Source organism: Lemur catta, chromosome 1, assembly GCF_020740605.2.
Source record: "Lemur catta isolate mLemCat1 chromosome 1, mLemCat1.pri, whole genome shotgun sequence".
NCBI lineage: Eukaryota > Metazoa > Chordata > Mammalia > Primates > Lemuridae > Lemur > Lemur catta.
The window spans coordinates 29,586,985-29,604,525 of record NC_059128.1 but is presented as its reverse complement, the minus strand read 5'-3'; the positions used below and the strand labels follow the sequence as shown (position 1 = coordinate 29,604,525).

Sequence of the window (17,541 nt, the reverse complement as noted above, 5' to 3'; positions counted from 1 at the left end):
TAGTACCTAAAAACCAATTCAATTTACTAAAGTAGTCAAGTAAAGTAGAAAAACCATTTGATTATTTTTTTTTAAGCCAGTCAAATTTAGCAGTGGGAGGTTGAATACCAACTTTAGTGACACTAATGTTAATAAGTTCTGATAACCCACTACCATCAGACCAGCCAACCATTTGATTATTTAAGCATTTGACAAATTAAATTCCCATTCATGACACAATTGTCAGTAAACTAGGAAAGAAATAAAGAAACTTCCTTGGTCTGAGAAAAGACATATTTGAAAAACCTGCAGATAATATTAGGAACAAAGCACATCTTTCTCTTCTCAACAACTTCTACGTAACATTGTACTTGTCATCCTATCCAGATTTTTAGCATGCAATAAGGGGGAAAAAAGTAATAAAAGGCATAAGGATTGGAAAGAAGTAAAACTATCTCTGTTTGCAAGTGACATGATTGTGTGTATAAAAATGCTTAAAATTTAAAAGCCTAACAATATCAAATGTTGACAATGGTATGGAGCAACTAGAACTCTTATATATTGCTGTTGAGTATGTTAAGTGTTACTACTATTTTGGAAAACTACCAGTTTTTATAAAGTTATACATACAACTCATCAATTCTGCTCCTAGATATTATTCAAGGGAAAAGAATATATGTCCACAGAAAGACTTGGACCTGAATGTTCACAGCAGCTTGATTTATATTAGACCAAAATAAAAATACCCAAATGTCCATCAGCAGGCGAATGGATAGACAAATTGTGATATGTCCACACAGTGGTACACAGCTCAACAAAAAAACAGAACTACTGTTACACACAAAGCATAAATAAACTTGAAAATGTTATGCTGAGGAAAAGAAACCTTACACAGAAGAGTGTATATTATATGGTTCCATTTGTATAATATTCTGAAACAAGAAAAAACTCATTGGGGACAAAAAGCAGATCAGTGCTTGCCTGGAACCAGGAGTGACATACTGACTTCAGAGGAGCACGAGATTACTTTTTTGAGATATTTTAAATGCTCCATATCTTCATCTTGTTGGTAGTTACTAAGGTTTTTATATTTGTGGAAACTCATGTTTTATTATATGTAAATAATATCTCGATAAAACTGATTTTTTTAAAAGAAAAATTTAGACAATTAAAAAACAAGTAAATGAAATAAATCACTAGTAGAAAAAATCCTGAGATTAAAAAACTCCTTAGGGAAGGTGAAAAAGTTCTGGAGATGGATGGTGGTGACGGTTGCAGAATAATGTAAATGTACTTAATGCCATTGAACTGTACACTTAAAAATGGTTAAAATGATAAATTTTACGTGATGTATATTTTACCACCTTAAAAAAGTTAAAAATAAAGAGCTATGAGAACAGAAAAAATTTTAAGAAAGTAGAAAAATACGTAGGTTTTTATTGCCTTCAGGTGGCGTTTGCTTTGTGTCTCTCTAAAATGACTTTTAAAAGTAAGGTAGGGTCTGAGCAGGCACTGTGGCTCACGCCTATAATCCTAGCACTCTGGGAGGCCCAAGGCAGGAGGATAGCTTGAGCTCAGGAGTTCAAGACCAGCCTGAGCAAGAGTGAGACCCCATCTCTACTAAAAATAGAAAAATTAGCCAGGTGTGGTGGCAAACGCCTGTAGTCCCAGCTACTTGGAAGGCTGAAGCAGGATGATTGCTTGAGCTCAGGAGTTTGAGGTTGCTGTGAGCTGGGCTGACACCACGGCACTCTAGCCCAGGCAACAAAGCAAGACTCTGTCTCAATAAAAAAAAAAAAAAAAAGATAGGGTCTAAAATATTATAGCAGGCTTGTGAATTTCTTTAATTGAAGGGTAAGGATAAAGTGCTTAATCTAAATACAAATGATAAATATCTAGTATGTTAGCCTCTATTCGTGAAATATAGCCAAGATAAGGATTTTAGCCTTGAAACATTTATGTTCTAAGTGTCCCCATGTGAATAAAAACTAGGAGTATCAATTGGCCGGGTGTCATTCACTGTAATTCAGAATCTCCCAACAACTGTGATATTTCTAGAACTGAATTTAGACCAAAGGATGTGCCTCTTAAACTGCTCAGCCCTTTTGGTGTCTTATTGGTGATTGCCTGCTGATATTTTTTAAAGCTAAAAGCTTTCTACTTAGTTTGTTCTTTATTTGTAATTTTTATATCAACCTGGGTGTAAACTAGATGAATTTGATTATAATTATTTTCGTTGTTACTGCTCTTCATTTGCCTGTTTTCATCAGAATAAGACTTAGGGTAGTTTCTGATGAGATTGGCATGAATTTCTCAGGCAGAAAGGAGGATTTGGGGATGATGTCCCTTTGGGAATATGACTGCTTTCTTGCATGGTGATTTGCTTCCACTTCCCAGGTTTGAGAATAATAGGCAGTCAGAAGGTCTGCATGCCAAAAGCAGAAGACACTTGGGAATTTTTTCATCATGAACTTTAAGTTGAAGGAGTTTATGATTGGCTGGATTGCAATATAGAAAGTGGATGTCTTTACAGTAAAGTAAGTAGAGCTTGAAATACAAAAGAATGGAAGCTTCTACATGAAAACATTTTTAGGGAAAAGACATATTTTCTCTTTATGGTTTATTTTGCTCTAGGAAAACACCACCAAGCAAGTGAAACACAGAATGTGATTGCATCGGACAAAGCAGCAGAAATCTCAGTTGTCCATGAACACGAGCACAGCCACAACCACAACCACACACAGCTGCACGCCTACATCGGTGTTTCCCTTGTACTGGGCTTCGTATTCATGTTGCTGGTGGACCAGATTGGCAATTCCCATGTGCATTCTACTGACGGTGAGTAGCTCCAAGACTTTCTGGGCAGTGCAATAAATATGCAGTTTAGAAAGTTACAAATGACTGAATAATTCATTATATACCAATGGCTTTATTTAGTGCTAAAAGTCTTGTCTTCCTCAGGTTTCAGTGAACATTTTATTCAGTGGGGGGAGCTAGTGTGTTGTGTCCTGTGGCAGAAGGAAGTGTTTATTGATTTATTACCCTGCTTATCTTAAAGCTGTCACATTTGGTTGAAATGTAGGGCAGAGATTCTTAACCTATTTTTGTGCTATGGAGTCTTTAGGCATTCTAAAGCCCATGGACCTTTTATTGGAATATTATTTTTAAATGTATAAAACATAGTATGTAGGATTACAGAGAAAACAATTATGTTGAAATACAGTTAGCAAAACATTAGAATCAATTTGTAATATAGAATTAAATGTTTTCTCTATCAGTACATTAAATAATGAGATAATACATTTAAATCCTAAGCGAGTTACAGTTGAATTGTATTTTTTAGGACCTCAGTATGATAGCTGTTGTTGAATAGCTTAATTAAGAACATTACATTGTGAGGTGGGCTTTATCAAGGTAACATGTCTGTGAAGTTGAACATCCAGTTGATTTTGGGTGTTTGTTTTGATGGTTACTAGTGTAGAAAATCCTGATTCACAAAGATATTTTCTTACAAATGTACTTAAAACACATTTGTAGCTTGCTTTCCAAGGATAGATAAGCTTCCCTCCAGGACAACTAGAGTTCTCCAAGACTTTATAAATTTAACTCCAGTCATAGAGTTAAAGCATTTTTTTGGTTTTAAGATTAATGAATTCACCTTTTGCTAGGTCAACATCTTTGATATGGTTTATATTAAAAAGGATTCTGATGCATGATACAACTTTGATGCCATGGTGGTAGAAATAGATTTGAGAGTGGTAAAACCTTTCCAGAGGTCTATAGATACCCCTTTTCAAATATGTCGACACAGAATTTTGCTGATAGGAAACAGTGGAAAGCAGCATAAATATCTTGGTCACCCAGGGGAGATCCCATGATTACCACTATTTGGTGGCTGAGTGACTATTAGGTGCCGAGTTGCTTGATAGTTGCCCAGCTCCGTCACATGAGCGTCTGCAGACAGGAAACCTATAATCGTGCAGTGTGGCAGCAGTTCTATAAGTCTTTAAAGTAGTAATAAGTGAAAATGATAATTTCAAGATATTTGCAACTGTAAAATAGTCTGATTTATATTGGCAATGAAGTATAGCTAGTGCTAATATTACTTATGGTTTATTATCTATATTCATAATTAAAGGTAATGCTAAATTTCAGATAGAAGTTAGTAAAAATAAAAATGCATTTTTCCAAGTTAAACTCACTGACACCCCATAAATTCTACCCACGTTCTCCTCTGTGGACCCTAGGTTAAGAATCCTTCGTCTATAAAAGAATCTGTAAAACAGGTAAAAGACTTGAACAGATAATTCACAAAAAGATATTAAAATTGCCTTTAAACATATGAAAAGATGTTCAATTTCACTTAAAAGGAATGAAATCAAAACTATGCTGAGATAACATTTCTCTCTGTCAGGCAAAAATTCAAAAGCTTGACAATATACTTGATTGGTAAAGCTGTGGTTAAATAGGTACTTATATATTGCAGGTGGGAATGCAAAATGGTACAGCACCTGTGGAGAGGAATTAGCAATATCTAACAAAACTGCATATGTGTTTACCCTTTGACCCCAAAATCCGACTTCTAGGAATCTACTCTGCTAATACAGTTCCAGTATGAAAATACATATGTACAAAATTACTCAATGCAATATTATTTACCACTATAAAATATTGGAAAATACTTAACTGTCCAGTCATGGAGATTGGTCAGATGAACTGTACAGATAATGGAGTGTTACATCGCCATAAAAGAGGATAAAGAATCCGGTATCTGTGAACTGATAGGGAGAGATTTCCGGGAGATACTGTTAAATGGGAAAAAAAGCAGAAATGTAAATGAGCATCTGCCATATACTATGCTTTGTGTAAAAAAGAAGGGGAAATAAGAAAACGTACATATATAGTTGACCCTTGAACAACACAGGTTTGAACCACCCAGGTCCACTCATGTGGATTTTTATCAATAAAAGCTACACTGAGTGTACCTGCCTCTCCTGCCGCCTTTTGCCTCCTTCACCTCTTCCACGTCTGCCACTCCGAGATAGCAAGACCAGCTCCTTCTCTTTCTGCTCCTCCTCAGCCTGCTCTATGTGAAGACTGCAAGGGTGAAGACCTTTATGATGCTCCACGTCCTCTTAATAGTAAATGTATTTTCTCTTCCAGATGATTTTCTTAATAACATTTTCTTTTCTCTAGCTTACTCTATTGTAAGAATATAGTACATATAACATATAAAATATGTGTTAATCAACATTACCAGTAAGACTTCTGGTCAACAGTAGGCTATTAGCAGTTAAGTTTTGGGGGAATCAAAAGTTAAATGTGGATTTTTGACTGTGCAGGGGGTCAGCGTATTGTTCAGTGGTCAACTGTATCTGCTTATCTTTACAAAAAAGAAACACAGGATCAACTAGAAAACAAAAACACTAATTACTTATGCCAGGTGTGGTGGAGGGATGAGAGGGCAGAAGGGTTTTAGGAGCACATGATGCTTCCCTACATGCCTTTTGATATAGTTTTGACTTTTGGAAATGTGTTAATATTCTGCATATTCAGAAATAGAATGAAATGAATAAGGATGAGCGAGCTACCTGAAACAGATGAGCTGTATTTCAAATGAATAACACAATCACACTGCAGGGGATTTTTTTAAAAAACTGAATTCAAGTAAATTCTGAATGCATTTGACTATATACCTTTACTCTTGGGTGGAGTTGGGAAAGAACCATAAATAAGTAACTGAGATCTTTCTGTTTTGTTTTTGCTTTTTGTAATGGTATGGGCAAAACAATTCTGAAACTGTTTTAAATGTATTATAGGATTAAACAATGAGTAAATATGGTGGTATTGGTAGAGGCAGGGTTCTCAGTGTGGAAGAAAGAATCCATATTTATGCTGAAGTGCAGTCTTTACCTATAGATATATAAAAACTATGTTTTAATTTTAAAGCCTCTAATTTTTATTTAAGATACTACTTATAACTTGAGCACAAGGCTATGTATGTGTAAAGAAAGGCCAAAGCAAAGTTGTCATACAGTGCTATATGACTGTTCTTCCCAATTTGGAGCGATACTGAAATATTTATTGTCTCAGAGTGACTAGAGTGTTCAGCTTCCTTTCCTTGCAGTGTTTTAATAGAAAAATAAAGTTCATTAGTAAGAAGTAACATGTTACTGTACTTGTATACTTTTTCCGTTGTAAACCCTTCCTTCTGTGTGATAGGCACCTCGAGAAGATTAAGTCCCCGGTAATTTATTTGACCAATGTTCATCTGTCATGTCATCTGACATTTTGATGTCCCCATCGTTTAACTTTATTTGCTTGTATATTTCCTATAATAGCAGTAATATTTTCATGTGATACAGATAAATACTAACTTTTTTTCACCCTCCAACAGGGATTTATTAAGCAACTATTGGGTGCTCAGTGCTGTGTCACATTCTATAAAATGTGTTAAAAAGAAAGAGAAAGAAGTAAAAAATGTAATAGTTTATTGTTTACAGTCAATTTTTTATTTTTTTTGTTGAGGGAGGAGGTAGTTTTAGAATTAGACTTTGAACTATGTCTAGGTTTTGGCTTGATGAGTTGAAAAGTTCAATATGTGCCAAAAATTAAGGGTGAGGAAATTTGGGGAAAGGAGAATAAGAGTGTTTTATTTGAGGGTGTTTAAAAAACTGGTTTAACTGGATTGGGTAGGGCGAAATAAGGTTGAACCATTGATAAAAGGCATAAGAACCTACCTAAACCAGCAGCTCAGACTGAATTTGAAAAGCAGCAGATTCATAACTGTTTTCAAAAGATGGATCTGACATAGATGTGTAAGGTGAATTAGGTTAGGGGAAAATGAGAGTAAGGGAAAACCAGTGGGAGCCTATTGCTACCTTAAGTTTGAGTTGAAGCAAATTTAGGTTAGAGTGGCAAAAAATGAAGAAAGGCAAATGGGACAGATGTTAGAGTGAAGATAAAGTTGCAGGTGGCTGGGGGAAGAGGAAGAAGTAGACAATGACTATTGCATTGGTCTGGAAAGAAGTGATCGGAGACCATGGAGTACTTTCCATGGAGTGGTGGAGGGAGGCAGTGGGAGTTGCACATTTCAGGAATTTGTCTTGTTAAGCGAAAGCTGAGTCAAATGAAGAGTTCCCCCCTACACACCTCTTCAGGATGGGGGGAACGTCTAAAGGTTTGAAGTAGTGAGGAAACACTGTAGTGAGAAAAATAATAATCTCCTTTAAGAGCTTTCAAAAAATTCTTTCACCTCCACATCAGTGTTTGAACAGTTTCTGTCTCACATTACTTAATGTTGTCTTTTTCGTTTTCACTTCAGATCCAGAAACAGCAAGGTCTAGCAGTTCCAAAATCACCACCACGCTGGGTCTGGTCGTCCATGCTGCAGGTAGGGTTGGATTGCAGTGGAACCTCTTCATTGTCTGTCACACAGAGCAAGGCTTAGTGTTTACATTACAAGGCATCTACATTGAATGCTCTTGGACTGGCCTTTGAGGAAAGTGTTGATTAATGAAGTCCTCCAACACCAAGCCCTGGTGTACTCAGTGTCAGGGGGTTGCACGCTGAGAATGGTTTCTATATTTTTTAATGGTTAAAAAAAAAAAAGAGGCCCGGTGCAGTGGCTCATGCCTGTAATCCCAGCACTTTGGGAAGCTGAGGCAGGAGGATTGCTTGAAACCAGGAGTTTGAGACCAGCCTGAGCAAGAGCGAGACCCCATCTCTACAAAATATAGAAAAATTAGCTGAGCATGGTGGCGGGCACCTGTAGTCCTAGCTACTTGGGTGGCTGAGGCAGGAGTATTGCTTGAGCCAGGGAGTTTGAGGTTGCAGTGAGCTAGGATGATGCCACTGCACTCTGGCCTGGTCGACAGAGACCCTGTCTCAAAAAAAGAAAAGAAAAAAGAATATTTTATAGCACATGAAAATTATATAATCAAATTAATGAAGTTTTATTGGAACACAGCTATGCCCACATGTTTATATATTACCCACATTTATGTATTATCTGTGGCTGCTTTTGTGCAACAATGGTATAATTGAGTAGGTACAAGAGACCAGTAACCCACAAAGCCTAAAAGATTTACTGTCTGGCCCTTTAAGAAAAAGTTTGCTAAGCTCTGCCCTACAATCTCATCTGGAAAAGATCTTTGGCACTGTTGTCCTGAATAATCCTGGTGCCTAGTTCGTAACTGGAGTGCCAATTTAAGCAGAGGAGGTGTGTAGCACAATGCAGAAGTCTCAGCATTGCTGATCAGGCACACTTTAGAATGATAATTTAAACGTAGTCCCAGTAGTAGGATTCTGTCAGTGACAAACAAAGGCATGTGAAAGGTGGCACACTATTATCTGATCCATTCTAGCATAACATGCTTTTCTAACAAAATGCATCCATTCAAACAGTATTTACCCATTACGAATTAATAGTCTGTGGTTGAGTCCTAGTATCTTTACTTTGTTTCTTTATCTGTAAGTTGAAGAGATGTATCCTTTGAAATTCTTTGGTATTTCTGTTGTTACCAATTGATTAATCAATGGATTTTTGAGATTGTACTTTTTCCAATAACAACAACAAAAATAGCTGACAAATTAAATACTCTGAGCCAGGTGCTAAGCTCTTTACCTAGTAATCTCATTTAATCCTCATGAAAACCCTAAAAAAATACATATTTTGTTGAACCTGTTTTAAAGGTGAGAAGGCTGAAGTTCAGAAAGTTTAAGTAACCATCCCAGAGTTAAATCCAGCGCTACCTGACTGTAAAGCCCACACACTCAATGACTACACTGTTGTTGTTGTTGTTGTTGTTATTTATAGTATTTTATGTTTCACTTTTTCCTAATTTAGCTGATGGTGTTGCTTTGGGAGCAGCAGCTTCTACTTCACAGACTAGTGTCCAGTTAATTGTGTTTGTGGCCATAATGTTACATAAGGTAAGCAAAGTTTTGGTGCAAGATTTGATGTTGAACACGTTCATCATTAAAATCTTTCTTGGTCCTAAATGTTTTTCTAGAACAGAATTTTTTTAATTTTCTATTTGCTTTTCATTTTGGAGAATTGGATAAATCTCTTCTTAGCTACTTTTTGTTACCTTTTTCTTAAACTTTTACTTGAGAGTTTTTTTGTGGTTATGTACACAAACTGTTGAATTCTCTTCAGATTTCTACATTTCATAGTAATTTTTCTTCAAAAATATTTTTTTTTCTTGACTGTTTCCCTTTTCTGCTTTCCAAGAAACACACACAAATAGAATCTTTGCTTAGCTTAGAACATTAATTCCTAAAAGGCAGAGCTCAGTTTTGGTACTGTGCCCAGTTTTTTGGTATGAGAAATCATTGTCAAATGACATGAACTTCTTCAGGCAGAAGAAATCCATACTTCTAGAGTAATAATACGAGATAATTTGTATTTCCAGGCACCGGCTGCGTTTGGGCTGGTTTCCTTCTTAATGCATGCCGGCCTAGAGCGGAATCGAATCAGAAAACACTTGCTGGTCTTTGCACTGGCGGCACCAGTTATGTCCATGGTGACATACTTAGGACTGAGTAAGGTAAGCTGACCTATTCCTAGCTTATCTAGCCAAGTGGCTAGTTCTTTTGTGATCTCTTAGAACTTATGGTCTCTTACACTGAATTTTTCAGCTAAATTACCCTCTCAATCTAAAAATAAAATTAGGAGTAAAAATCTGTACCTTGTAAATATCATAATTCCAGGTTGTCCTCTTCATAAATTTAGCATTTCCTTATTTAATTTGAAAACCTCTTCCCTATAATTCCAAGAATATTTTCACAAATATCTGCTAGCCCTTCAATGTTTAAAATAACTTAAACTTAACCAGGCATGATAATTTTATTTGACAGATATGCAATAAGTCATATCCATCCATATTTAATGTTGAGGTAGGCACATAAAGCATGAGTGACAAGCCATGTGGCAGCTTTTATTTAAGAGAAGAGTAGGGGCTGAGCAGAGATTGCTGTATTTGCTAAGACTCAGATTCTTCTACTCCCAGCTCTCATAGCACCAAATATTAAATATCCAGTTCCTTATCATTGTACTGAATATAGCTTCAGACCAGAAATGGCACGTGTCGTTTGTTAGCTCAGAGCCTGGGCACTCTTCCATTTCCAACCTGGACCTTTCCGTGCCTTACAGTTCTGTCGGTCCTGCGGTTCTTGGCACTGGCTCTCCCCCATTTTACCTAAACATCAGCTGGCAAGCAACTGGAGGGAAATCTTAGCACCAAACTGATTCAGAGCTAATTCATGGGAACTGCTTTCCCCTGTATCCTCTCTGAAGGTCATTGTGTCTTCTGAGTGCCCATTGAATTGGCATTTGATCTAGTAAAACCTATATTAATAGGAATATATGAAAAATGAGATAGTTAAAGGTCAAGTTCCTGTTAATGAAGGATTTGCAATCTCAGTTGCTAACAATGTGTTATAAAACTCCTTTCCATTCACCTGAAGAACCTTATCTTCTTTCAACTTCCTTATCACTTCAATAATCAATATAAGGTTTTAGAACTTTTGACAGGAAGGTGTTGATAATTCTGGAGGCATGGAGTTACTTGCTGCATCTATGTCATGTTCTTTTCTTAAAATTTTCATTTATCGGCCAGGCGTGGTAGCTCATGCCTGTAATCCTAGCACTCTGGGAGGCCGAGGCGGGAGGATCATTTGAGCTCAGGAGTTCGAGACCAGCCTGAGCAAGAGCGAGACCCGTCTCTACTAAAAAAAATAGAAATTAGCTGGACAACTAAAAATATATATATATATATATATATATATATATATATATATATATATATATATATATATATATATAATTAGCTGGGCATGGTGGCGCATGCCTGTAGTCCCAGCTACTTGGGAGGCTGAGGCAGGAGGATTGCTTGAGCCCAGGAGTTTGAGGTTGCTGTGAGCTAGGCTGACGCCATGGCACTCTAGCCCAGGCAACAGAGTAAGACTCTATCTCAAAAAAAAAAATTTTTTTTTTCATTTATCATCTTGTCCATCGATGCACTTTTTTAGTGGAAAGGATTGAAATTAGTTTTATAAAGATTAGCTGGCCGGGTGCAGTAGGTCACGCCTGTAATCCTAGCACTCTGGGAGGCCGAGGCAGGAGGATCGTTTGAGCTCAGGAGTTTGAGCCTAGCCTGAGCAAGAGCAAGACCCTGTCTCTACTAAAAAAAACAGAAAGAAATTAACTGGACAACTAAAAATATATAGAAAAAATTAGCCGGGCATGCTGGTGCATGCCTGTAGTCCCAGCTACTCGGGAGGCTGAGGCAGGAGGATTGCTTGAGCCCAGGAGTTTGAGGTTGCTGTGAGCCAGGCTGCTGCCACGGCACTCTAGCCTGGGCAACAGAGTAGGACTCTGTCTCAAAAAATTAAAAAAAAGATTAGCTTATGAGATACTTCTAAGCTCTGTGAGGGCAGCGACTGCATCTTGATTACCACTGTATCTCAAGCACCTGGCCTAGAGCCTGGTGCATAGGGGATGCCCGTTAAATGTTTTTAGATAAATGAATTAATGCCTGAACTTTAATATCTGCATTAATATGTTGTTGATTCCATCTCAAAAATAATACAGGCCAAACCTGTTCAGCAAGCACTTGGAGTTCATTTTAGAAAGCGCTTGTGAGCCAAGTGCAGTGGCGTGTGCTTGTAGTCCCAGCTGCTGGTGAGGCTAAAGCAGGAGGATTGCTTGAGGCCAGAAATTTAAGACCAGTCTGGGCAACATAGTGAGTCCTTGTGGTGAATATAGTTAATAATAGTGCTTGTACATTTCAAAATTGTTAAGGGAGTAAATTTCAAATGTTCTCACCACAGAAAAATAAGTATTTGAGGTGATATATTAATTAGCTTGATTCAATTCTATGTTGTATTAGTGAGTCATAACATCATTTTGTGCCTTATAAATATAATTATAAATTTTCAGTTTATAATACTTTTTTTAAAAAAGAAATTGTGTACATCACTGATATTCATTGGAAGCGTCCCATAAGTAACTTAAAATCGCTCTGATTTCAAGATGTCTCCAGTGTCCCAGACAGCACCGGTTATGAAATAGTGAGTGTCTTCTACATTGGGACATCTTCCTGACCCTGAATTTTACTTGACTTAATTTTTCCTCTTTCTCTCTTTTAATTCACAGAGCAGTAAAGAAGCTCTCTCAGAGGTTAATGCCACTGGAGTGGCCATGCTCTTCTCTGCCGGGACATTTCTTTATGTTGCCACAGTACATGTCCTCCCTGAGGTGGGCGGAATGGGGCACAGCCACAAGCCTGACACAAGTGGAGGGAGAGGCCTCAGCCGCCTGGAGGTGGCAGCTCTGGTGCTGGGTTGCCTCATCCCGCTCATGCTGTCAGTAGGACACCAGCATTAAATGTTCAGGTTCCAGCCTCAGCCTGTGGCAGTTTGCCGTCCAGTGAGGACAGCCGGCACATGACAGCTCCTCACTTCTCAGTCTCTTGTCTCGCCTTGCCCATCTCCACCTGTATTTCTAGAGTCCGGAGGGAGGGGTGAGATAAAAACCTGGAGCAATGGAAAAGCTTTTAGAGTAGACACAACACATTGCGATTAGCTATAGACATTCCGTTGTGTTGTCTTTTAAAGGGCCCTTGGCATTTTGAGTTTTGATGATTCTCTTAACCCTATTCTCAGGGAAGATGGAATTCAGTTTTAAAGAAAAGTGGAGAACTTCATACTTACAATGAAGTAGTAATTGTGAAAATACAGTGTTCTGTACTTAAGCTAAATCTCTTCTCATTTTAGAGGCTCTGCCACTTTATCCATTGATTTTTTAACATGGTTCTCACCGTGTAAGACTGGTGCTTTAGCATCTATGCCACATGCCTTGATAGAAGGTCATAGCACCCACTCTCTTAGATGCTAAAGGTGATTGCAGTTAATTTGGCATTAGAGTTGGGAGAATGATGGCAAAACACATTGAAAACTGACTTTATACTGGAAAGAGATGTGTTGAAAGGGGATGTCTAGAGAGACTTAAACAGCTCCTTTTGCACATGCCTGTCTGAGTACAGCGTGCAGTTCCATCAAAAGGAGCAACAGAGGTGGAACTGGCTTCTAAAGAGGTGGCTGGTATTTTGTAGCATTTCTTTTCAAGTTCTCCTTTGCAGAATACCTGCCTCCGGCACATTCTTATAGAGGAGCCAAGTTCTAATAGCTTCAAGCCTAGGCTGTCCTTTAAGAACAGATCACAAAAAGTATCTTTGGAAATTAAGGGATGTTAGATTTTAAGTGAATTTGGATAGTTATTGACATCTTTGTAGTAACCTTTTTAAAAGTAAGACTACCAGAATTTGTGTTGTCTTTTTTTTTTTTTTTTTTAAGCATTTCTCTTAGCAGATCAGTCTCTGGCTAAATACTTGGTCAGCTTAGGGAGTGCTGTATATGCTCACATAACCACCTGTAGCAGAGGAAAGTCAAGATGAGTCAGAAGTGGGAAGCATTTACCTGTTGATTTAAAGCTTATTGAAATCATGTTGCTTGTCTCTTCATCTTTTCCATGCTTTTCTCCTAACCTTTCCCTCCAGCCCCTCTTCCCTACAATTTGCTGCTTACTGCTGGTATTAATATTTGTGTGAGATGAATTCTCATCAGGACAACCACTTGAACTGTGATGATGAAGATAATGATGTGTTTATTCTTTATCCCCTTCAAAGAAGTTTGTGTCAAATGCATCTTTGTCAAGCCCTTAAAATATCACCTCCTCATGTGTGGGTTGACACAATCACTAAAATTCTAGTAAGTTAAATAATTGAGATAGCAAAAGTGTTTAACAAATGAGGGTAATTTTTCCATATTTGCCAAAATCTGTGTAAACCCTGTTTTGTCAGATAAGTGTATAATATTGTATTATTAATTTATTTTGATTTTCTGTACCATTTCAAAACACATTACATTAAGGGGGAACTAAGACTAGTTTCTTCAGGGCAGTGGATTTAGTAGTTTGTAAAAAGGTTTTATATGCTGCATAGCCAGCATGACTATGATTTCTTTATTTCCTTCTTAAATTTGTCACTGGGCTTGCAGCTATGGAAATAAAATGTATGAGCCCTCTGCTGGCTGCAGTGCAGAAAATAGCATAAGTAGGTTGTGGTTTTGTATAGTCACTGGCAACCATTGCATACGATTTAAAACCAAGAAAAGGTACAATATGGAAAGTTTAAGTGACTTTCCTGATTATATGATAACAGCTGACTTATGAGAGACTTGGGAGTTTCATCTGGTCCTTGGAAATTATATGGTTGCCTAAATTCGCTCTGGAAACTGACGTTGTCAAATAGATAGCAGATTGTAGTGTCTGGTTTGGTTAGTAGTGCTTTCTATCATATTGTTGTACGCAATGGTCAGAAATTTGTTCTGCTGGCCAAAGCCTCTTTCAGTAGTGCCTTGCCATCACACTTAAAAGTTTGACTAAAATATCTTGCTGGATAGGGCCTTGAACTCTGGCAAGGATTGAACCATTCCAATTTCCAAATTTGCCTTCCCCTCTGAACCTCACTATTAACAGGCAAACCTTTCAAGGCTCTGTCAGCTCTCAGAAGCTATGGGCTTTCCCAGATTTTAAAGCTGCTGCCTCAGGAACTACTCATTTCTCTCCCGGTCAGCAGGCAAAGATAGCCATACTAATCTCATAGGGCTCAAACGCATCTTCAGGCAGCAGGGAACCAAGCAGCGTGGCAGAGGCCTCCTTCAGTGGAGGAAGAGCTTGCTCACGTGGTGGGCATTGTCCCAGGAGAGGCCATATCCATGTTCACTTTTTGGCACATTTTGTTTCGTTTTCCTCTTGTTTAAAACTGCCTCTTTAGATGTGGATGCCTTAATGCTCTAACACATTTGAAAACTTTGGCAATACTTAAGTTGCTGCCATGATGACAAATGGAATTATTGGCTACCAAAGAGATGCAATTGATGATGAAAAGCATGGTCCTTCCTTCCTTCCACATAACCAAAGTTAATCTTAACTACAATTTGACTCCTTTCCTTGGTAGGGGTAGACTTTCTTCAGATTTCAAGTGCTCTCTTAAATGGCAGATTAAGTTGAAAAACACTACTGATCCATTCCCCTCACTTATTCTCCAGTCAGTTGCTTATCAGTTCTCATTTCATCAAAGCAGGGATGTTCCAGGTTTGATTCGGTTTTCCTGTGTTGCTGTTGCCAGATTTCTTGTTTTTGGGCAAAGGTTCTGCACTGGAACATGGAGAGTTAGAAACGGTACTACCTACAGAGGCTGTGTGTTCCCTTTCCCCCTCCTTTCACCTTTTAATTTCCCAATTCAAAACAGCCCAGTCAGCCCTGTTCTGGGATTTTGACTCATTAGGAAAAAGAAAGGGTGTGGCTGTTTCCAGTTGTCCTTTCAATGTAGAAAGGAGAAAATGTGATGGTGGTTTTTTTTACCAGCCTACTTCTAAGTGTCACTGCCTGGTTTTTCTCTTTTTCAAGAATTAGAACTAGGAGGACACACCAGCATTGGAGTGTATTAAGCCCCTGAAACACATGGTAGCTAGGTACTGAACACGGGAACAGTATGTCAACAGCACAAACGCCCAAAGAATGCTTCTGCCTTTTGGGCTGCTGAGCCCCTTGGGAGACTGAGAATAATGACCAGATTCATCCAAAACTGCTGCAGTGCTAGGTGAGAACTCTCTGTAGTTGTTCTACAGGGGAATGAACCTTCCTTGCATTAGAAAATATGCGCTCAATACAGAATGGTCCACATCACCCAAAGAACACTGTTGGAGATGCTATGAAATTCAAACCAATGATGTAGCCTCTTTGTATCTGAGACGTCTAGATTCACCTCAAGAGACCTGAAAGAAATTTGTGACTTGTGGGAAAGAACTAGACAACCGTTTAGGGATTACCTGGATATGCTCAGCCTGACACAATTGCTTAACACAAGGAGATTGGCTTTGGTCTTTTTTCTGGTGGCATCTTCCAGCAAGTTGGAAGTCTCATGGGATAACACTGCAGTTCCCCTGGTTCAGTAGCTGGGACAGTGGTTTTTAAATGTCCATTTTCCTGGATCCTTTGTAAACATGAAATCATTCCATGGATGGCTGCCTTATAATTTTGTCTCTTTCCTCTTTAATTGTGAATGGTTTAAAAAAATGCTGTTTTCTGATTTGTTTTATGATATTAAATTTTTATTAGTGCATACCTTGTGTGAGTGGCTCATTACTTTTTTCTGTTGGCAGTTTTTCTGTTTGTCAACCAGACTTGACCCACATTTGAACATAGAAAAGGGAATGAAAAGCTATGAAGGGCAGTAGAAGGATGGACCTACAGTAGGCACATCCTTAAGGGAAGGGAAAGAGAAAGGAGGGAGGGGAAATTGAGGACTCAATAGACCATCTGCCCCAAAAGACACGAAGTCATTGATAATTTTTTTGCCATGCTGTTCTTGGTAACAAATAGTATTTGTGAAGGTAGTTCTCTCAGCAAAGAGAAGCAGGCGGCAACAGATCCCAATCACACTGGATTTATTTCAAAGGGCAGAGTCGTTATATGAGTATGTAGATGCTATGAACAACTGACCCTGGAAGTAGAGATTAAATAGAAATGCAACTTGTAAATTTGATAAATGTTTTCTCCTTCTGTGGACTTTAGTGCAGGAGCTCATTTTTAACTTAAATACAAATATGTGCTATATGTAGCGGTGTATCATTGAAGCGTATAATTTTTATGTGCAGTCATTAGATTCATTAATTATTACTGGGTCCACTTTGTGCTAGTTCTCTGTGTTGTCTACAGCTGGTTACAGAGATTGTGCCTAGAATGTTACGATTCCTGAAAACCTCATGAAGAAGAAAACCAGCAAAGAGGACGTGGTGTTTATGATTCCTTCCATCTCTACAGAAGCCTTCAGGTGAAGTGCTATGTCTCTCCTCTGCCTTGAGCAGTGGACTTTGAAATCTTAGGAAGTCAGCATTGTGCCCTTTCACTCTGTTGCCCTGAAATGTTCACACAAGGAGGAAATGGCCTAGCGACCCGTTTCTCAGAACATACCACTGTTAAGCGACACGTGGCTGTATATGTCTTCACTATGTCCCTCTTCCCCACTAGAATATAGGCTCCAGGCAGGTAGGTTCTCAGTAAATATTTGTTGTTAAATGTATTGGTCTGCCCCGAGGAAGCTCATTTTTTCCTAATTTACCACCCACCTCCACCAGCGGCAGCCCTGATGTGGGGCAGGACCAGCAGCTGACCCTCTGTGTAGCTCCGCCTTTGCCGCACACGCTGTGAGGGCAGCTTGGGAGTTAGCAAGGGAGCTGGGAATCAGAAAGGGCATGTGACTGAGTGTGCAGGTGGGAAATTAACTGGGTTACTCACTCAATGCTAAGTAAGACGCTGTATGACTGATTTAGGGATCTGAAAACCTGGATCCCATTTCTGGCCCAGCTACTGATTTCTGTTGCAATGTTAGTCATTGCCCAGTTTTATAATTTAGAGGTAGGAATGTGAGTGGAAGTATGTGTGCTGCTCCGGTTGACTCCAGAACTGGGATCTTGACAAATTCAGGAGCCATG

The 17,541-nt window shown here is 38.5% G+C and overlaps 1 protein-coding gene across 1 annotated transcript in view; it reads left to right on the top strand.

Annotated features, from left to right (window-relative positions):
- The window catches only part of SLC39A9 (solute carrier family 39 member 9), a 49,770-nt gene extending 33,595 nt beyond the window's left edge, over positions 1–16,175 (top strand). The window contains exons 3-7 of the mRNA XM_045564875.1: positions 2,614–2,817; positions 7,304–7,372; positions 8,828–8,913; positions 9,396–9,530; positions 12,140–16,175. Of these exons, the coding sequence (XP_045420831.1) occupies positions 2,614–2,817; positions 7,304–7,372; positions 8,828–8,913; positions 9,396–9,530; positions 12,140–12,370 (725 nt within the window). The 3' untranslated portion in view covers positions 12,371–16,175. The remainder of the gene's footprint in view (positions 1–2,613; positions 2,818–7,303; positions 7,373–8,827; positions 8,914–9,395; positions 9,531–12,139) is intronic.
- The last annotated feature ends 1,366 nt before the right edge of the window (positions 16,176–17,541 follow it).